Genomic DNA, 23116 nt, shown 5'->3' with positions numbered 1-23116 from the left:
TTTTCGACATGACATACTTTTTATTTTTTATTTTAACCATTTTAGCCATCTACATGTTTAAATATGTACTAAAGTTAATTTGTATGAATAATAATATTTTAATGTGAAAATGACCTGCAGCAATCTTTACGCAGATTCAATTTCGTCTGCTCACGAATCGTGTTTGTGTAAGTGAATTTTCCACAATCTGTATTCTGTATCATATGCATTAGCTTAAAATGTGAAAAAAGCTGTATTTTGATCTCATATTAAGTGACCAATTATGATCTTAAGTGTCGTGTAAACGAAAAAACTTCAGAAGCTTTATCTTGATGGCTGTATCTCATATTAATGACCGATTATAGATTTTAAGTGTCGTGTAAATGAAAAACTTCAGTGATTTTAATGCAAGTCATATTGTACGAGAATCGTGTGACGTGTTCGAAAGCTGTCGCCCTGGTTCTATTAACGCTTTTGGAGGCGGGGGGTGGCAGCTCTAAGGGTGCTATAGGCGCTCTAGACAAAATCTATCGGTAATTAACGTGACAAAATGTAAACTAAACTCACTCGTAATGACTGCAAGTTATTGTCACCGGTGTCCTCCTTTAACCGGTAAAAAGATACACAACATCATCAAAATGTAATATACTGGCTTACGTTTAAAATAATTGAGACCCGGGGCTAATAATCTCAACAAATGTACAAGATGGGTCTCAAACTAGGGAATTTCCTGAACTATAATTACTAGAACAGAAAGCCCAGACCAGAATCAATTCAAAAAAGTTCATTTCCCAAATTTTACCTACCGGGAATCGAACCCGGGACCTCGTCATCTAGAGTCTACTGTACACACCGTTGAGCCACCGAAGTAGTCAACTCAAGCAACAAATACAGCGAAACTACGTCTTATTACAGGGTAATACCTCATATGAATACAGTCACAATTAACGCGAGTATGTGACAACAAAAAATCCGTAGTCTGCTTGGTCTTAATAAAGTTTTCTAGCAACACGTTTATCCAACGAAGTATCTGTTCACATGTGTGATAATTACAGTGTGAACAGATGTAAAGGCACCATCACACTATCTACCATTCCATAATGGCTCGGCGATTCGGCTTTCCACGTAAATTTATATATTATTTCATTTAATTTGGTAACATTGTGAGAGGCTTCGTATGAAATAAATATAAGAGCTATACAGGTTTGTACAATTATAACATTTTTCTTTAAAAAAACCGACTTCAAAAGTTTACTTATCGGTTTTTTTTTATTGGAATTACACCTATTTGCCAAGTTTTGTTGAATACGGTTAAAGGAAAGTGCACGAAACCTGATTCATCCCTTAGTTTAGATTATTTTTTAAATTAATAATATTGGCTTGGATACAAGTCCTTTGAGCCATGTCTTCGTTTAATTATGTTTCTGTAAATATGGCCGCCACAAAGAGGATAGGCAATTTGAGGAGGCGTGTTTGGATTGACTCGGGATTACTTAAAACGGGCCGATACGGGTATTTTAGTTCGAGATTCGTATAATTTCGCGTTTTAATCTTCGATTAAGGCACAATAGCACTATCCTATTCCACTTTAAACTAGATTTCACAAAATAATTGAAAGTCAAAATAAAAACGAAACTTTTCCCTCCAAAAGGTCCAGAGCGAATCCTAGTTTAGTTTTAATATTGTCTTCAAATTTCAAAATGCGAATGAGACTGAGGTACCTACTTTGCAACAAAAAAGGCTGCCTCCAAGCAGTAAGTAATGTCAGCATTACTGTGTTAATTTAAACAGACACTTACAAAATATATCTTAAATTTCAAAGACATTACTTACTGCTTGGCGACAGAAATACCCAACAAGACGTTTTACTTGCGGGCATACAGAAATAATACTTCGTTTTACAACCCCCTTGTAAGAATGTGTCGGCTTTACAACGAAATATCTATGAAAAACATCGATTTGGACATTTTTAATCCAGGATCCAGAGTGTTTAGACGAGTAGTAAAGCAGCTTGTACTTGTATAGATTTTCACCCATTCCCTTGTCGCTTTAGTATTAAGTAAATAAGTGAATTAACAACAAATTTAACAGTAGTTCTTTCTTGTTACTATAGATTGATGTGTCAACATAAGTAGGGTTAAAATCTAGTACTGAACTTTGTTATATCATATTTAATTTGTATCAATGTAATTTGATTGTTATCTGTTTTGTTGTCCATATAATAAATAAATAAATAAATAGAAATAGAAGATGGCAGTACTTTCCTGAACGAACTCTTTCACAAGGAGCTCTACAAATTTTTTTGAGTGTCTATGACGATCGGGAACATTACTCAGAACACTCTTCATACTGTAACTGATTTGTACGGCCCAATGCTGATTAGAGTCTCCTCTCATGCGAGGGTTTAGGCCAAAGCTCGCCATGCTAGTCCAATGCGGGTTGGGGACTTCAATGTGAACCATCTTCGACATGCAGGTTTCATCACGAAATTTTTCATCACCGTATCTGTACCATGTAACGAGTTGAATCCTGGCGTCCTTGAATGTTGTGGTGAATACAGTTTACTTTTATGTTTATCTAATGCACCCAGGTGATTTAAGTTTACTAAAAGTATACTTAATGCACCTACGTGAACTAATTCAGGTGAATTAAGTTAACGCACTCATAATTTAGTGTGCAAGTCAGTATTTCAGGCGTGCCGTGAACATGTTTACTTCAAAACCTGTTTTTGTCTTATCAGTCAGATTTTTGTTGTGAAGTTTGTAAAAAAGGTAATGGTTTTGATAGATTTTATAATAATATTGGTAGTACATGTTTTGATAATCAAGTGCATTATTTGTATTGTAGTCATTTATATAGTGTGTAGTTATATAGTGCACATTTCGTGTGTTAATTATACTTTGAGGTGCAGTAAAATATTTCCCATCAAGAATTAGCCACACAAACATAAAAATATGTATACAAATAGCGCTCGAAAGGAACTATAGAAACAAACTTATAAAATAAAATTTCATTCCGTGCAAGTTGAATTCAATCCTGTCCCGGTAGGTGAATGGTTGATATTGCACTATACCAAAAGTAATCTAGGATGATCACTGACAATTCATAAAAATTTAGACAACCTTGTAACGACGTGCACTAGTTTACGTCGTTCATAAACTAGCTACTTATAAAATAAATAGTCTTTGTTTAAGTAATACATTAAGGTAAAAATAACGCCAAATCAATGTTCATTCGTGAGAAATAGCGGAATAATAATTTTTTTTCTTTTAAAAAATTTATTTATTTACTACGACGTGCAAAGGTTACTTCAATACATTTGCTAGAGATGTGGTATATCGATAAAAAGTTTTTCGATAATTTAATGAATAAAATAGTGCGGGTATTTATTTTTAAAGTACGAATTTAAATCATAGGCAATTAATTAACATGTCAATGTTATTACTTTTTCGAAACCTGTAAATAATGATATGACAAATATTATTTGAAATTTTTTGAAATTGCATTTTAATTATAGCTGTGTGTTTTATGCCTACAATATAATACAAAACATTTCACACATCTATAAATCGTTCAGAATACGTCAGAAAAATAAAACTATAAGACAGAAATTTTGCTTCAAAAATCATATACACTAAATATCTATACTTTACCTTATCCCTATGACAAACGTCAAATGAAGTACATATACATACATCACACTAGTTTGCGTTTAGTATAAACATTACTCGCAAAAGAATCTATATATTTTGAATTGATACGGTCGATTTTCTTTATTTAGGCATTTTGAACCGTGAATACGATAATTTGAATAAATGGTAACAACATTCGCGTGCGTCATACGAGCTCGCCGCTGAAGGTTTACCGCTTTGTCAATGCGTCAGGCATGTTCGCATTTACTTCATAAGTAGCCTCTCACAATTAAAAACTGTTATAACAACGTGGAAGTTCACTAACCTGAAAGGGGGTATTTCAGGTATCTTTCCAACGGTTATCTTCTTTCTATCGACTTGTTTATCAGACTGTTTAGGCGTGGTAGGTGTTATAGTACGCGGTGTGGTTCTCGCTGAGGGACGGATGTCGTCTTGGCTGGGACATTCCGACTGGTTACAGAATAAGAATAAATTAAAGCAGGTAAGGTACTTGATATAAAGCTAATTCTTATCTACCACCTGGATATGACGGTAATGTATTGGACACCGTGGATTTGTATAACGCCGAGCACAGAGTAATGAGCTTTTACCATAAGCGGTGCGTGCGCACTCTTGATAGCCTCGCGCCTCTGGAACTCCACCTTGGCCATCTCGGTGGCCAGCCACGACGGGATCTCGGGGATGGCGATGCGCAAGGCCAACACCGTTATTAGTACCACGTGCTGTTGGCAGAAAACGCTATTTTACAAACTGAAATCACCTTTACTAATAGTAGTATTTAACAATTTAAAAATGACAGCAAAAATCGCCTAAAATAAATAAAATTTAAAAATTATAAATATAATAATAAACCACCTTCAGAGGTGGAATATTTTCTTCAAATTTAAATGGAACCAATAATAAAGTACCCTCTTTCCACTAAAAAAAGAGTTATCAAAATCGGTTCACAAATGCCGGAGTAATCGTGTAACATACAAAAAGTTCTTTGGTTGCACCCCTTTTGCATATACGAAATATCTATCCTAAGGTTACGTGGAGGAAATTGCTTCATAGCAATAAGGCCGTCTGTTGCACATTAACTTGCTACTACTATTATACTTAAGCTATTGTATTGTATTTTAATTGTAATTTTATGATCAATAAAGAATATTTCATTAATTCATTCATTCATTCAAAAAGAAATTAAATCGAATAGAGAACCTCCTCCTTTTTTTTGAAGTCCGTTAAAATAATAATTTTAGAACGATGAAATTTCTCACACTGCTACAAAAAAAAGGCGTTTAAAACCAGTTACAAAGATCTGCAACAAGTACATAGAGAAATTCATAAGATCTGATGACTTAATCTGTAGCTCAGTGGGTAAGAGCGATAGCCCCAGTTTGGTGAAGACGCTTGTTCAAGTCTAGTCGGATGAATTTTTCTTTGTGTTTGTTCGATCTTTTATATCAATAATAATAACAAAGCAGTGGAGTATTTCCACAAAAAATATATTAATAGTGTAATAGTAAAACCATCATGATACTCATTAAATAAATATTAAAATCAATATCTTAAGATCAGATTGTTCCACAAGAAAAAAAAAACCATGTTCTGTAAAAGCGTAGAAAAGCGTAAAAAGTATAAGAGCGACACACACTAATTGCGGTGCTTTAGTTTCCATATTATATGAATGGAAGCGCAGTGAATAAAACCGTGCTAGGTTTATGGAGCTCGTAACTCATGGCGGCAATCATTATGTTTTATTTTTTCTTAGTATCTGTGATAAGACAATGTATCTTGTGTAACAGTTATTTAAGGAATAAAAATATATTGTTCACCTCTAAAGCAACGATGACCAGCAATATTTGAGCCGGTGTGGCATCAGGCAGCAATCGATGTACGGGTCCAGACAAACCAATCAACGCGCAATTGACTAGTACCGCTACAGCGACCATAGCTTCCATCGCGTGCTGTGGATAACACCAATAAATAATAATAATGGACTAGACTACCACGCTAATTATCTGGTCTCAAACTAAGGCACTCCCTGTAAAAAACTCGCCCGCAGGCTCGTTAGATGTACTGCTTTGCCGTCCACTAACAAAAACGCGGCAAGTGACAAATGGTCAAATATCCATTTTAAATAGAAAACTATAGAGCACAAAATTCTTTTTAAAAAACAGTTAGAATTAGTTATCGTGTTCGACTTACCGGAACTTACCCTAACGATGCCTAGCTGAAATATCCTTAAACAATTTCAATATTCTAAAACTGAGTTATGGTTTTTTATGACGTCTCAAAAAAATATTTTGTCACTTAACCGCGTTTTGAAGAGAGTGAAGACAGCGCTCTTTAGAGCGTACTGCACATTTCTGTACGCTGGCGCCCTGTGGACGAGCTACACTCAGCGCTCACTGGATGCTCTGCGCGTGCAATACAACAATGCCTTTAAGATGCTGTTGGGGTAGTCACGTTTCTGCAGTGCCTCAGCCATGTTTACGAATGCGCGAGCGGACAGTTTCATGGCTGTCATCCGTAAAATAAATACAGACTACAAATTCTCTTAAAGAATTTAAGTAGTAACATAGTTTTAAGGCTGTACCTACTAACATTAATTGGATCATAATTGTCTTGATGAAATAAATAAATAAATAAAAATTACAGTGCAGGCCATCGGCACGAAAAGAAAACGAAGTTGGTCTCCGGCATATAACCGGTGAATTCCATTGCCTACCGGCGCCTCTCACCGCGGTATCCTCTCTAGTGTGTTCTTCTATATCGCAGATAGAATGTGATACTAAGCTGTGACACTCCCGACGTCAATCTCAGAGCATGAACATTTGTACAATATTTCAATGGCATACAATTATTATGAACAAAAAATTATTATTACTAGTCACAATGACTTTTACTTACTATTCCAACATTAAGGAATGGTCACAAGCCCCATTAATTTAGTGAAAAAGTTTTCACATTTTGTTACATTGGAATTGAACTCACCTGCCAACTGCCAATGTTAGCGACTCGTTCGCCAAACGGGCGTTGAGCGACGTGGCACAATTTGAATGCATCAGCCCTCACTTCTGCCATGTTATTCAGCATGGCACATACGGCCGCTAGCGGGAACGCGGACGAGAAAAGTACCACGTGACCCAGTTGGGTTAACATTTCGAGGTACTCGGAGAAGGTGCCTTCGTACTGGAACAGTTCAAAAAATAAATTAATAACACTATTTTATACCAACGTCTTTCGATTATACTAAACAATTTAATATTTCACATTCAGTTATCTAAAATATTAAAATTAAATAAGATATTTTTGAACAGAGGAATGATGATATACTTGACAAACATTTGGAAACGGGAATAAACGCGTTCACATACGAATAGGTATTTTTCACACCCACCTAGTTTCCCGACGGTTCCAAATGTTAGTACAAAGCAACGCGAAAGTTTAAAAATATAGATATACGTGACAGTTAGCATTGTTTGTGTAGTGTATTTTGAAAAAAATCATACTTTTCAGGAGAATAAATGTTATTCCCAAATTTTTTCAATATTTTTCTAGATTTGACATCTGTCAAAAGTTGGAGATACTGAACTCTATTATGAGAGTGACTTCGCTTTCAAAAGCTAAATGTTATGTATACTTTTGAAATGTATGAATATGACTTACCAAAACGAGTTTCACACGAGATACAGATCAAAATAAGAAGGGCTATACTGAAAATATGTTGAAAATTGTGCCTGATGCTAGAGTAACTCTCGCGGTTACTTATTTTTTATTTTTTTTTGCACAATGCAACTTAGTACAAATGTCGGCCTAAATGCCATAAGGCTTTGTGTATCAGTCAATCATTGGGTCAAACAGAAAAAAAAATAAGTTGGGGCCACACTTAACAAAAGCAACTAGATATTAGACACCACAACGAGGTTTATAAGGAATTTCAAAGGTAGACCGAATAAGTGTCAGATAGTACAACAAAAACTTAAAAGTTTATTTTTGGAAAATTAATAATTATGTTTTGTGAAAGTCATAGAACAAAAGTTCTTGTTTATGATGTTAGTAATAAAGTTCGGGGAGGTTGTTAGTATTTTACAAATAACCCTGTATACAATAAACATATTTGTAATAAAACAGTATATAAGCACCCACTGCAATATTATGCAGTCATCTTGAGATTGTAAAAAAAAACTTTCGTGACATGCTCTTTAAAGACAATTTGGTTAGTTAGTTACATCGAGTATATAACCAGAAATAGAGACGAAATGTTATTTAATTTGTTTCAAAACTATTCTGCCAAATCATTACGATGACAACTGCGCTCCGATTGGCCAGCCCGAATTCGAAACAATTGACGACACCCGTCAATCACTTCACTTCAAATCGAAACGGAATGGAACGGCTCCCCATTGTTAGATATATTATCTTTATTACAACAAATACAGAATATTTTTGGAATATACGGAGACGTACACACAGGTCAAGCTGTCAGTGCCAACAGGCACTGTACTATTTCAGCTTTCTAATTTGTGATTTCAGCGCAAACGAGAGTTGATATTTAAAAGTGATATAAGGCCCATTTGCCTGATGAGTTGCCAGGGATGGGTGGCCCAACCTTCCCTAGGCCCTTGTTTTGTCTCTATTTCTAGTTATATTCTCGATGGTTAGTTATGAGTGATGAAGGAATGGAACGATACTCGTGAAGACGCTGCGCGCTTGATAAATAACTTTATTTACAAAATAATCGCTGACGTTTAATTGCGGAGTAAACTGAAATATTGAAACATTTCTTAATTGCCCTACACTAGTTCTGACAGTCAGATAAAGGACGATATTCTAGCAAGCACATAAGTACTGACCTTGAACAACTGAGACTCCAATTCAGCTTGATGTATAACCTTGGGCGCGACGCTGTCCGAATCACGTCTCTCACTGTCTGATCCTCCATTGATGAGATTCGTATCAGGAGGTTCACTTGATGAGTCCGTCTTCTTCTCGAATAGCTCCGTTATTTGAGCCGATGTAGGTACTAAACAATTGGTAAAATGTGCTGGTATTTTAGATGCTTGGGTTTTTATCTATGTACTTAATTATAATTTAAATTTTTATAAATATGGTTATGCTTTGGTATATATCTAGAAGTAATAAGTGAAATACACATATTTTTTAATTTTATCAAATAAAACTAATAGTTTGCCTATATACAGGGTGACTTTTTTATGAAAAGTCAAATTTTTTCTACGTATTAGGTATCATTCAGACTCCATTTTTGAAAAAAAAAAATGATACGTCAAATTTTCACATTAAAATGATTTTTCCAAAATAATAATCGATAATGTTTGGTTATCTAGTCAATACAACACGCTAGTCAGGCGAATGAATGGAATAACCGCATTCATTTTCAATCACTAGCGCACAGTCGTCTCGAACAGACGTCACGCTCGCGCGTCTTCTCCCTGTTACCTCCGTCTCACGTGTTCAATGTATGTACTCAAACCGCGAATACTACGAAATGGTGAAGTGACTCGTGAAAGTATGAAGGAAAAATTTGCAACTCACGCTTCTTATCAACAACGGTATGCGATGGCGGGCGGTGCTGGACGCTTACTAATTACACGAAATTAAAACAAGAAATCAGTCAGCTGAAGCTAGGGGTCAACTCAGGTCAAAGGCATCATAGGTTATTAGATGAATGGCGCTGAATACGAAAATGTTATGGAAGGAGGAACAAAAACCTTTTCGAATTCGACGGAAGCGCGACATGGACGTAGGCTAGATATTATAACCACACCAATTATCGAGAAAAGAATCCGGACCGAATCGGCGGTCGTCAAATTATAGTTTTGTCTCACGTATCTCAAGGGTCAAAAATAAGTTCTAATTGCTGTGGTATAGAAATCAAAATAAATCGAATGGGCTATTTTAATTTCTTTCTTAGGTCGTGAAAAACAAATACGTAATGCAGATGTTATTTATGTATTTCTTTTTTTAAAGAACTGTAGATGTTATGACAAGTGCCGCCGCACTGACCTTGAGTACGATAGCGAGTGGCGGGCGGGCGATGAGCGGAGATGAGGCGCGGGTGAATGATAATAATATAGTTGCATCGGCCGGGGAGTGTTGCCCGTATAGTGTAATCGTAAATCGTGGCCGTTTTTTGGATAAGTTTGTGAGGTGATATCTCAACACTTTGGTACAGGGTGATACTAGAATTAAAAAACACGTATGTTATATTTTTTCATCAACGATCATAATATTAAAATTTGGCTAGTGATAAAAAACCACCCTGTATACACCGAGTGCTGGGCACTGGCCTCCATTCCCAATGAGGGAGCTTGGGCTGTAGTTCCCACGAGGGCCCAATGAGGATTGGGAACGTCATCATCACAGACATCATTAAATTGCTTTGCTGATGTCCACAGGTTTCCTCACGATGTTTTCCTTCACCGAAAAACTCAGATGTGCAAGACGGATTCAAACCCACAACCTTCTGCTTGAGAGGCGGTAGGTCAAAAAACCATTAAGCTACGAAGGCAAAAAATATGTGAAACAAAAATATTTGTCTTATCTTTTTTTTACACTTCAAATAATAAAATTACAATTTGATGTCAACAACATCAATTTATTTTTAATAGTACCAAGTGACGGGACGAGCAAGTCGTGCGACTGGTGGTAAACGACTCGCGTATCCATAACGTTGTAGTGCCACTCGGAGTTTTAAATCGCAAAGATCTTAGGGGCACTGCCACTGCGCCCGTCACCCTGAGACATACTTATGTCTACTTCAACTTTGACGAGTCCCATGTGCCTGTAATTTCACCAGCACCATTACCCTTCACTTAACCGTAACGCAGTAATCCTCAGATTATTGCTTGGCGGCAGAAATAGGTAAGGTGGCAGTACTTCCCTGGACGAACTCTTTCACGAGGAGCTCTATAAATATACTAGCGCTCAAACTAAGGAATTCCCTGTACTAGAAGTACAAGCAACTAAATTTACTACGCGGAACACACAGACCACAATCAATTTAAAGAACTAGTTTTCGAAATTGGTTGTACTTCCTTAGCTCGCGCCCACAGTGCTAGCCGCTGGGAGAACATCATATAGCACTACTAGTGGCGTCAAATAGCGGTTATATACCATAGAAATTTCGAGTTCTTAGGTTTTCGCGATTGTTACACGTAGGAAATGAAACTATTTTTTGTCAGATCTAACTCGCGTATAAAGTTAAGTAAGTAAATAAGATAGTTTTAAGAAAAAAATAAATCATAGAGTAATGATTTTATTTGTTAAATGGTTGTTTTTTCTTAAAAAAAAACTTTAAATAGCTCTCCTGTCATATTCTCCAAATGCACGGTAGACGTTTTACCTACCCACCGTCGATTTGTTTTTCACAAACCAACGCGTTGGGCGCATTATAAGTCCAAGGTTATAGCTGACTATGTGACTGACTGAGATCATTATATAGATGTAATTGTAAATGTGATTTGTTCGCTATTAAAGGTGACCTCTAAAGACATTTATTTTTGTGATTTCAGTCTCCAAAGTAAAGGTTCGTTTTTATGGGCACCTTTGAAAAAATCGCCAAGCAAACCAACGTTTCAGGCCCATTACAGGTCTCATCATAACTGGTTGATGACTTTATCATCTCACTAACTGAGATGGTAAAGTCATCAACAGTGATCGGAATTGAGGGAGTTAACTTACCCAAAGTTTGAAAGTTTTCTTAGTATGGACATACCCATTTCGTGATAAGACAAAAAAAAATACCGGCTTTCATATCAATGGTATTATTATTAAATAAGTTTCTGAATGTTCTTTGGTAAAATATAAATATTATATATTATATTACTTACTTTTACTAGGACTCAAGGCACCGAAGACTTCAACACATATTTTCGCCAATCTGAGGTTCTCGATTAGGTAAGGCAACGCAGACTCCTTCAGATTGCCTATTATCTGCCTCGTTATTAGTAACACAGCCAATTGCTGAAATAAAAAATGTTAATCTGACCATATGATAAGACTTGAAAATATGTATAATAACGCATAATGCACGCACTCATAGGCCCGAACTAGGGAAACCCTGTATCGTGAGTGCCATGGGCACACACATAGACAATTACAAATTACACTCACTCACGGGAGAAATAAATATGTAGGCCGTATAAATACTTCCCCCGGCCCGGGAATAAAACCTGGGACCTCTGCGTGCATGGTAACTGTACGGCCACTGAGGCAGTTATGCACATAATACATAGAAAAATTTTACATCGAAAGGGCATGATAGGTGTTGTTTTGCTGTTAAATAGTTTCAATGCAATTAATTTAACGCAAATTAAGACTTACCTCTTTTAACTTATCCATATCCTGAAGATAGAAAGCAATGTAGAACAAACTCATGAACGAGTTGACGAATTGAAACTGAAATAGAGGATCAACATTTACAATGTATTGTATATCTGTCTGGGCAAGATGTTTAATAAACACTATGTAAAGCTTGGCTATAAAATAAATAAGTAATAAAGAGATGAATTGCTAAGTGAAAAAGCTGCAAATTTTAATATTGGAATAAGGTACAGTATCGATGGTGCCACTAGTGTTTAGGAAACATATTGAAAAACCAATTCGATTTAGGATATAAAGATTTCTTTTAAACTATGTTTACTTAAAACAATAATTTAAATCTACAGATGGCTTTTATTGACTGAATGGATTGGTATATATCAATAACCGCTAAAATCAAATTTTGCAGCATCTTCATAAATTAAAAATATCAAATGAAGTTTGGGATAGTGGTGGAAAATATAGTGATGTTGAACTTTTTGGATAATAGTTATCAGTTGCCTGTGATTTTATTGATGGTTGTGTGTGGAAGCGTTTGAAAGAAAAGTGTATAACGTTTGTGTTAAGAGCATTTTTAGCATGCAAGCCCGAGAATTTAATTTCTATTGGAAGTGGTGTATCTCGCGGCAAATATTTTGACTTCAGAAAATCAGACAAATTATCACATACCATATAGTAGACTATAATGTTTAAGAGAACGCAAATAACCAATCGTGAGCGTGGTCTTCCTTCAAATAACCAATAGAAAGTTTTAAATTTTCATTCTACGTTCTTTACTCATGGAACGACTGAGCTTGTTCACTGTATCAATGTATTCCATCAAAATAAAGTCAAAATATTTGTCGTCATATAAAATATACACATATTAATAACCCGATTCTGTTAACTCTAGGTTATCTATGGTAGTAAGCAAAGCGTGTAGCTTAGCGTTGGCGTTTAGTTTTAGGGCGTTTTTTTAAATACAAACCAATGCTATTTTCACAATCAGGTGATTCTCATATTTTGTCTCGAGTCTGTAGTTTTCTGTTGAACCAAGTTTGACAGTGTTACCATTTTAAGAAAAATGTTGGTTTTTTTTGGAGTCCATAATCCGTTTTGGTAAGCAGTAAAGAGAAAAATGCACTATAGTATCTCTGACTATTCTTGACTACATTATTAATTTGTATTAACTACGGGTTAAACCTAATTTATAACTGGGTGTCAATTCTGTCGTGAACATTGTCAAAACTAAATTGTGCCAGGTACGAACTAATGCCAACTTCATACCAACTGTAATTTTCCAGATGCAATGCAGTCGATATACAGCTCGTGTGAAAACCCTAAATTCTAATGAAGGGGTCAAAGAAGAAATAGTTAAATTTTAGATCTCTGTTTAAAAATTTTTGACCTCCACTTCAGCCTCTATTAGGAAAATCTAAAAAAATATTATTAATTCCTACTTTCTCCCGATATTTTAAGGTGGTTTCACGATTCGTGGTGACGGATTTCGCGTAATTCGCGGTAAATAATCACTAAACTTTTAAAATCTATAAGGATAACCTATTTCATTCTTCACGCAAATAGGGAAATTGTATTTTTTGAGGCCTCAATACACATACACAAGCACTAGTAACATTTGAAGTCTATTTTAACTATAGACATTTGAAAGATGGCACAAAGTCGTTTCTAGCAGATATTGGCTATTCCCAAAACAGTTTGTAAAAGGGTGTCTTATATAATATTAATATAATAATATTACCTATGATTATTCTTTTAAGAGTAATTTTGCTAAAACGCATACCAGAATTGACACTACTAAAAGGCAAGGCAGAATTGACACTGACAATTCTATTTATTTTATTTTACTTTTATCTATTTATTGATATAATTTTTATTTGTAAACAATCTAGAAGGGAGAGACAGTTTGTGCTAGTAGAATTCAGTCTAAAACAAGATAGGTATAGTTTAAATTATTTCAAACTATTGTCATGCAAAATATACAGGGTGAAATAAAACGGTATGACCTTATTTTAGGTGGTGATTATACTAGTGATAACAAATAAAATGAGTAAAAAAATACTAGAATAGAAACTTTATTTGGGGAACGAAATTTGTTTGTCGTAAATCTAAAATAATGTTTTCCTTATTTCGTTTGTTATCATAATAAGTATGATCACTAGTTGAAATTTGTCGTGGACCTTTTTATTTCACCCTCAACAAGTTAATTTGTCGATAAAACAAAATTCACACCAATTAAATTTACACACGTCATGTATGAGACATTCTGTATAAACTTGTCAGAATAGAGGACATTACGAAAAGCCAGGTTAGCCTTATTCCTACGCTCGAAAATAGCTTGAATTTCTAATAAACGTTAATGAGTGTGTTTTTAAAGCTCGCGCAAATTATTTTGATTACTGAAACTCTGATCAATGGTCGCTCTATCATTGTCTGCGGGGTACGGGAGAGGACAAAAATAACATATCATTATCATTGTTCTTTCAGCTCCGAATTAACCAATGGAAAGCGGTTATATTGTCGTTATACGTCAAAATATTTGTATTTTTTATAACACCAAGTGTCGTGTCGTGTCACATGTCGTGCACTTGGCGGTAAGCGACACGTCTATCCATAACAGTTTCAGTGCCACTCAAGAGCTTTAAATTGCAAAGATCTTTAGGGTCACTGCCACTACGCTAGTCACCGCATGTGCCTGTAATTACATCAGCACCCTTACCTTTCCAAACCAGAACGCAAATTACTGCTTGGCGACAGAAATAGGTAAGGTGGCAATACTTTCCTGAACGAACTCATTCACAAGGAACTCTACTGTTCTTTGTTGTTTAAAGAAAATTGCGCGCGCGTTATTCTGGGTAAGATTTTATTCTGCTATTTTTATCGTATCTAAACAGAACAGGGAAGAATTGTGTTAATAGTAGTTCCACCTCTCCAGGACACTTAGTGAAAATAATTAATCACTTTTGGTTGCAGAAACAAAGCCCTTCTCCACTCCGCTTTGGTATTAGGATTGGTCCATTATAGGACTTTAGAATCGCGACTTTGTAAAGCAATTTAAAATAAACTAATTTCATTTTGATTGATTATAAATATATAAAACCGGAGGGCCCTGCGTCATGGCATCTATTATGTAAGTTCAGTCAGCGTGAAAATGATTTGTGCCTTAAAATAATCTGAACATTAGAAAAACAACATTATTTCAATAAGATCATTTTCTATTGTTTATGACAAACTAACTTTCAATCAAAATTGCACCTTAAACTCATGGAGGAAAGTAAATTTTTTCTTCAATGTATGTTTGTTTGGTTTTAACGGCTTGATAATTTTAACGCTGACATACCAAAACAAGAACGTCTTTTCTAAACTTGTAGTTATTTGCATCAATTTGTTTTGTCCACGATATAGATATTTATTTTTAATTTATGTGGAAATTTGCCTTGCAAAAAAATTCTTACATGACAGTATATTTCACATCAATACAAACAACCACAGGCCTATCTTCCATAGATAACAGTAAACCACACACGTAAATACAGCACGCACCTTTATCATTGAGCCACCTTGCGATCCTTGCGTACACCTCTTCCTCGATGGCGATTATAATGGCGAGTATGGCGCGCGGGATCCACGTCATGTACACTATATGGGTTTCCCACCAGTCCTAGTGACAATATAACAGATCTAATTTACTAAGAGCAAAGTATAGAAACAACAAAGCAGTTGAGAAAACTCTTGCCTTGTTTACGATATCAAGTGAAGGGACGAACAAGTCATACGCCTGATGGTAAGCGGCACGCCTATCCACAACGGTGATACAAAAAACATATACTTGTAAAGTACTAACAACCTGGTAGGAATAAACAATAATTTTATTCCTTGACTTTTAATAATTCAGATTTTACTTTCGTACAAAAATAAAAATATTTAAATAGATCACTCTAAACGGTGATAATTCTGTTCGGTGATAAAAGAATGCGCTAGCGTCATCATCAGTCCGATGCAAAACCCAGGACGGGGCGTGGAGGTGGTTGAGGAGGACGCCTGCACAATGGCACTACCTTGCTACCAAATACAGAACTAAGAGATTCAGATAGTAGGACAAAAATCGAAAAGGTTTATTTTTGGTAAATTTATTATGTTTTGTCATTGTTGTGTGTATTAAAAAGTCGCGTAACAAAAGTTGTTGTTCATTTTGTTAGTAATATAGTTGCTTTTTCAAATACAAGAATATTCAGGTCATGAATATAAAGTATCAAAAAATTATAATTATTTTAAGTGTGACGGAACACAGTTAAACAATGTTGGAATTAAATAGTCCTTAGTTCTTTTACCAAACACGTTATTTGTTTTAAAAGTTTCATAGCTGTCCATCGTTGCTTGTCCACAGCAAATAGATGAAAATGTCACTATGAAAAGGTCACCTCTTAAAAATCTTGTAAATCTTCGTTTACTTGTCAATGTAAAACAACAGGGTAACAAAGATCCCTAAAATAATAAGTTGAAAGACGACATTTGGACTAACACTGCAATAATTAGACGGGTTACACCGACACGCGTATACTCTAAGGAGAGTGTCGGGGACTTCACAAAGAGTTATGTGAACATTCCTCAATGTGTAGATTTCACCACAACCTTTAAATCAAGTGATAATTTAGTAAACTAAACTACACATAATTAAATGATTGATCGAAAATATTCAAAGGTGCAGGTCACACGGTGTGAGAGCGAATCAGAATGTAGAAGACATAGGAAGTCAGCATACGCCATCTATGGCACTTGATTTCAGTCTGTCCTCGCCGCTAAGTAAGGTACAAGGTTTGCAAGTGACCTGTGCTCGGAGTAATGCGAAGGTGGCCCCCGCCGCCAGCAGCAGACAGGCGACGATGATGGGGAAGGACACGGCGTGGCGCCACAGCCGGCGCTTCCACGCCGGGTACTGCGGCTCCGGGCGGCCGGTCACTGCGCTCGTGCCCATCTCACCCTGAAATCATCACGTCGTCCTTACCAGTCAAATTCATCATGGACGGTTTTCAGATCGTTCCGCTTAACATGAACCTCAATACCCTTTTTTTTGAAGAAAGTAAAGCGAAGTCCCACCGAATACACGTGTATTATCAAAACAACAAATAAAGAGTAAAACTTTCAATAACTCCACACCTCATGCAGTTATTTTCAAACAAATGTACGACAAAAACGATGAAAACAAATAAACTTGTGTTTTTTACGTGGAACGAAATTTTGAATTTTTTGGAGTAATACTTTATTAGTACGAAATTTATATTTATGTTTTCTAGAAAAAGATTTTTGAATTAGATTCAAAACATTTTTTTGCGTGAATATAATGAGGAGGACAGAAAGTGTCCTGTTTATATGGTAGAAGGACGTTGAGCTTTTGATTACAGAAAGTAAAGATAATGCGACTGTTTATTAAATGGAACTGTCTCTATCTAAATGGCCCACGCGCTCTCGTATTTTTTAAGTTTATAAGAGTACCCATTAGTTTAAAACGTTGTAATGATGAATTTATTCGATCAATAAAACTTGTTCTGTGCTGAAACCTCTGTATAATGTTAGGTATTTTCATTAAAACAGTTAACATTAGAAAAGTGTTTACTTTTACTTACTTGAAACAGCGGCCTCGGTTCAACTAACAATTCATCTCTTTGGTCCAGCGTTCCCCATTTATAGGCCAAGACATTCGAATATCTGAAACACGACTAAAGGTAACTACACAATTTTGTGCAGAATGTCAAGATTTTTTAGTACAATAACGGCGATCGACAATCACTGGTAGGAAGAAGCTCAAATTATATGTATGAATATGACAAACGGAACTAGCGCCTCTCGGTGCATAGTAACAAAATCAGCCGTTCGACTCGGAATTTCAAAAGAATTTGAATGTAGTTGGTGCAACTAGAGCTCCGTCACTCGCTCAAGGTTACGGGATAAGTGCCTACCTCTGAGTGCGCCGACGTCGGCGCAAGCGCTCTGAGAGTGTCGCTCGCACATCTGAACGGTCGTACGGCACGTTTTGTAAAAAAATCGTTGCAATGTCGAAATCGCGTCATTATTATTCAGTGGATGGGTGCAAAAGTAAGAATAGTGAAAAATTATCATATTTTTCATTATCGAAAGACGAAAATTTAATCTATTGTATAATTTATTCTGTGTATAATAATTATTCTATTATATATTAGAATCATTAGCGAAAAGGCATTGCTACTAAACTTTCACAGGCTTGAAAAAGTTATAGGTACATGCCGCCTAGGGATTCGAACAACCTTTTCGTCAACCTCTAATTTAAGAGGCAACCAATTACATGGTCTCAAACTAGGGAACTTCGTAAAATAACTAACCACAAAACTAATTTGGAAATGGTCGCTTCCCAAGTTGGTCTCACTAGAGCCTCCTCATCAAGTGTTAATAGCTGGGTAAGTGTGTCGCTATTATACAATCGCGATGCAGATGGCGTACAAAACTTATAAGTAGAAATTTTATATTAGAATATGAAAAGAAGTGTTTTTATTGCGTACCGTTTCCAAGTCTCCAAATAAACACACGCCCACAAAACATTGAATAGAGAGAACAAAACGTAGGCTACGTCCTTCCAATTGTCATTCGCTGTGCCCAGCCAAATCTGAAATTAAACATCAAGAAATAAAAATTTATTAGTAATTAATACTTTCCGCGCCTTTTGACTATTATTACCCAGCACGTTCAGCCAATACATTTTTTCCAGACTATTACATTTATTACTAGAGTACATAGAAGAGTCACACAATTGACCCCAGGGATATTATTCAGAACACAAAGACAAGAACCATTTTTGGAAAAGTTCGTTGTGAATTGTTTTTGAAAACTTTCATATCCTACGACTACGGTGCTTAAAGGCCACTGAGGTCGATAAACTATTACACTATAATCGTCAGCGAATAAAAATACATTATTCCCGATGTAGCAATTCTGACATATACAGTTCGTAAAATATTCTTACCCAAAACACGAAACCAACTGCGGCGGGCACGGCTAACGACCGGGTGTAGTGCCCGAGCCACGCGAAGTACATTGCTATCTTAACACCGAAGTAATCACTTATTTCATCTGCAAATGAGACAATGATTGCTATTCAATCGTACAATAATAAATTACTGAAAAGCCTTCGGATACTTTGTTTCGAATGTAAAACTACAAGTTCAAGTATCGATTCCATTATTGAAATAAAAATGTAGCTTTTGGTTTCCGATTGATTGAAAAGTTGATAAAACTCAACTGCCTCGATGGCCGAAAGGTTAACGAGCTGGTATGCCGAGGTACAGGCCCCGGGTTCCATTCCCGGGCCGGGAGAATATGGTCTATATTTTTTACCCTCGTGAGTTTAGGTGTAATTTGATCCCCTATGTATGACACCCACGACACAAGGTTTCTTTAATGGTATGAGTGTGTGTGTTAAAAGAATATTTGACAGTCTATTAAAATTTACAGCGATATGATGTAGCCTGACTGTTGATTTATAAAGGACCTTGTCTTTCCCGAATTTTGAAAAACGGTCAAACATTTAAGAAGCGAAAATGACACTGTCGATTTCATGCTCATACACACTGTATAAAAAATCATAATACAATTTTGCTTCCCACTCAATACAGTGACCGTGAACTAAAGCAATGTTGCGTGTATGCCTACGTAATTGAAAAAGTTTTTGAAGGCATTCATTACGTTTGAATGATTCAAAGTTTACATGAAAATGTTGTCTATTATTGATTATGTTATTTTACGACACTTACCTAAAGGTTGCGGATTAAAAAGCGTTTTAACCCATTTTTTTCGGAGGCTTTCCAAGGCGTTTCTGTCATGCAGAGGGAACATACTTTGCACTACGCCTCTGCTTACGCACGCGGGCACTGTAAATGTTAAAAAGTACAATTACCATAGGTATGGTTGTGAAAGTACAAAAACTTAAATACACATCGTTTAATCCTGACAATTCACGTTTCGCTTCCGGTAAATAATTAAAAGGAGAATATGGGTTATCATCTCGCGAGTGTCAAAAAGCTACCATCATCTTTAACGCACTATTTCTCATTCTGTGTTTGCTTTCATAAAGTAAAAGTCCATTTGTACAGAATTATTACAAAAAGTATTGAAATAGTCGCAGACAATATTATAAAGCCTTTCAGTTTTTATCTAAACTTCAAGGAAGTAATACACGTAGAGTGGATATTACCTGTGAAATCACCTAATTATCGTATTACACCTATATAACCTAGCGATTATTAGGGTTGTGTTTTTTATAAGAAAAGTTTTATAACTGTAAGTAAAAAATAACTGTATGTATTATATTGAAAATAATAATACTTCTTATTATGTAAGATAGGTAGTGAAAAAGTTAATGACACATTCAATTCAAATACATATTCTGTGACTCTCTAATAGTGCTAAATAAGGAGAAGCACTACAGTTTGCACCACCTCGTTTGAAGAAGGACTACAGCACCATCTTGTTTGAAGGATTACAGTACCACCTCATTTGAAAAAGGACTAGGACTACAGTACCACCATATTTGAAGAAGGGCTACAGTACCTCCTTGTTATAGGTGGTCGAACTTTTTTTTTACTTATATTTACATTAATACCGTTCTAAAAGCAAGTATACTTGAAGATACTTCAGAACCTCTTAACTAAGTTGAAGTTTATTCAAAAACACTTAGACTTGTAATAACGATGTTTCATCAAGTTACCTCTCGACGAAACAAAATTGCCTATGAGAGCATTTTGTAACTGTACTGAAGTGTTATTCGAAATGTGCTTGCCTGGAAAATATAATACCGGGAGGTATAATTTCCAATTAAAAATGTGAAGTATTTTGGTTTCTTATGCTAGAAATGTAAAACTTATTATGAGTCAAGACAAAGTCAAATAATCATTTATTCCATAGGTAAAATGTTTACACTTGAAAACGTCATTTTTTAAGCTACTGTTTGTTCACTACGCTGACCCCCCTGAGAAGAAGAGCAAGAAACTCTAGGGATTGCTAATAAAATAAACTTAAATGCTATGGAATACACTTTGAATCATAATTATGTGGAATCTAGCCTCATGTTGTCTTTCCATATATCTTTATCTAACAGATGATCTTCCATTTTGTAATATGACTTTCAATTAAAATACTTTTAATGTAAGTTTTGAACTCAGAAAATGATAATCTTAATGTATGCTGCGGAATCTTATTGTAAAAACGTATACAGTTCTCCACAAAAGAATCGTTTACGATAGTTAAACGAATTGTGATACCATGAGTTTGGACTTAGTTCTAAGGTTAATATCATTGACCTACCAATAAATGGACGTCGGGTTCGCGCTAAAAAGTGTCCGCACCTGTAGGGCGTTAAAATCGCATACAGAGCGTCAATCGCGCAATAGTCTTCGTTTGTTCGAGTGACAGCGCGGTTGTCAATCATGCAGTATCAATATATGCAGTACAAATAATAACTTGTAAAAATTACTGCAGTAAAGTGTGAAACCAGGATTTTGTATCATATTTTCACTAAACAAATATATTGTGTTATCATAGTTGTCATTTAAAAGTGTTATTTTGTACAGTTTTATAGTATTTAATTTATATATAACTGAATCGTAAATATAAATTACAAAAGCACACGAAATAATGAAATAGCTAACTGTCCTTTTTCTATTCATTGCATGCGCAAAAGATGGAAAGAGACCCATTACGTCAGTTTCAAGAAGTTTATATAAACTTCTTGGTCATTTTCAATTGTTCGAACCACAAGCGATTGAAATATTTAGAACAAAGAAACTGTAGAGTTGCTTTGATTTTAATCCTATTTTTAAAATGATTTTTTTATTAAACGTTAGCATTAGCCTTAACTTACTGAAAGTCTGACCATTGAATTTGAATTTTGAATTCGAAATAACATTAGCTCGAATTTTCATAATGTGTTTTTACGAAGATTACAAAACAAAAGCTAATTTTGTCTATGTAAAAAGCATCAAAATTACTCGAAAGCGTAATAGTTTTGTTATAAATCGGAATTACGGATATTTGAGTTTACGTTTAGTTAGAATGTCGGTACATTTCTTATGTACACGCTTATTTTCACATTTGTAGTAATAATTGTATGTACGAGTATGTATATGCCCAACTCTTTATTATACCTTTTAAGTGAATTTGTACAAAATTCGACATAATAATATATATAAAAATATTAATTAATATTTACGAGAAAGGCTGTTTACCCATTACTCTTGTGTTCAAGTAATTTTCAGTCGAAGCTAAATATGGTGCATTTTGTCAAGTTTCCAGTAGAAGCTGAATATGGTGTTTTTGGGCCCTTAAATTGTTGTAAGCAAATTTAGGGAGTACTGCAATGACGTTACAATTTAAATTAAATGTTTTAGTTTTTTATATTTCGTTACATGTCACTACGTTTGTATAGGTTAACCTCGGACATTTTTTTCGTGGTTTTTGTATTAAACCCGATGTCCATTTGTTGGTAGGTCAATGGTTAATATTATGGATATCTTCTCTCTTAATTAAATTATGTATGTTATTATGGGCATACAAAATATTTGAGTAAATGTACTGTGATGCCACAGTCATGATACCAGTCTCCGTAAACCTTTCGCTGAGCGAAACCCGAGAACCTAAACGGTACACAGAAAGAATAGCCTATTTTTGCAACACAAATATGGTTTGTATATCTGGGCGCTTTACCTCAAATGAAAATGCCGTAAGGCATTGTACTATGGAGGTAACTAAAGTAAACTAGTCTAGCAGTAGCAACATCGGTAAGCTCACGTATTTTACGAACTGCGTATGCAGCAGAGCGTAATCATGTGGCTAAGGATAAGGATATGTGATAACTTTATTAACAAGTTCTATCTTTTCTCCATTTATTTGTTTCATTGGTCTAGTCGATTTTACATTAGGTAATTCAAATTTAACACACTTTGTCTTCTTGGCATTGAGCAGTAAATTGTTAGCATTAAACCAATAAACTACCTTTGAGAGGGTGTCGTTAATATTATCATAGTTAACGTCATGTTTGTCTGTTTTAAAAATCCATGATGTGTTAATTAAATTTTTGTTGAATTGATATTCAATTATTTTTTGTGAAATTACTCCACTAGTTTGTTATAATTATT

The 23116-nt window shown here is 35.2% G+C and overlaps 1 protein-coding gene across 1 annotated transcript in view; it reads right to left on the bottom strand.

Annotated features, from left to right (window-relative positions):
* Positions 1 to 19860, bottom strand: part of LOC113227392 (anoctamin-8-like) — a 33038-nt gene extending 13178 nt beyond the window's left edge. Inside the window, exons 1-14 of the mRNA XM_026460286.1 lie at positions 19739 to 19860; positions 18952 to 19058; positions 18491 to 18594; positions 17582 to 17663; positions 16786 to 16938; positions 15501 to 15618; positions 12928 to 12983; positions 11964 to 12038; positions 11471 to 11603; positions 8474 to 8643; positions 6612 to 6809; positions 5450 to 5581; positions 4223 to 4354; positions 3937 to 4082 (exon numbers count right to left, since the gene is read on the bottom strand). Of these exons, the coding sequence (XP_026316071.1) occupies positions 3937 to 4082; positions 4223 to 4354; positions 5450 to 5581; positions 6612 to 6809; positions 8474 to 8643; positions 11471 to 11603; positions 11964 to 12038; positions 12928 to 12983; positions 15501 to 15618; positions 16786 to 16938; positions 17582 to 17663; positions 18491 to 18594; positions 18952 to 19058; positions 19739 to 19820 (1688 nt within the window). The 5' untranslated portion in view covers positions 19821 to 19860. The remainder of the gene's footprint in view (positions 1 to 3936; positions 4083 to 4222; positions 4355 to 5449; positions 5582 to 6611; positions 6810 to 8473; positions 8644 to 11470; positions 11604 to 11963; positions 12039 to 12927; positions 12984 to 15500; positions 15619 to 16785; positions 16939 to 17581; positions 17664 to 18490; positions 18595 to 18951; positions 19059 to 19738) is intronic.
* Between the last annotated feature and the right edge of the window lie 3256 nt (positions 19861 to 23116).

This window comes from Hyposmocoma kahamanoa, unplaced genomic scaffold (assembly GCF_003589595.1).
Source record: "Hyposmocoma kahamanoa isolate Upper Pololo Valley unplaced genomic scaffold, ASM358959v1 210, whole genome shotgun sequence".
NCBI lineage: Eukaryota > Metazoa > Arthropoda > Insecta > Lepidoptera > Cosmopterigidae > Hyposmocoma > Hyposmocoma kahamanoa.
Note: the sequence above shows the minus strand (reverse complement) of the source record. Positions and strands in the feature narration are given on the sequence as shown.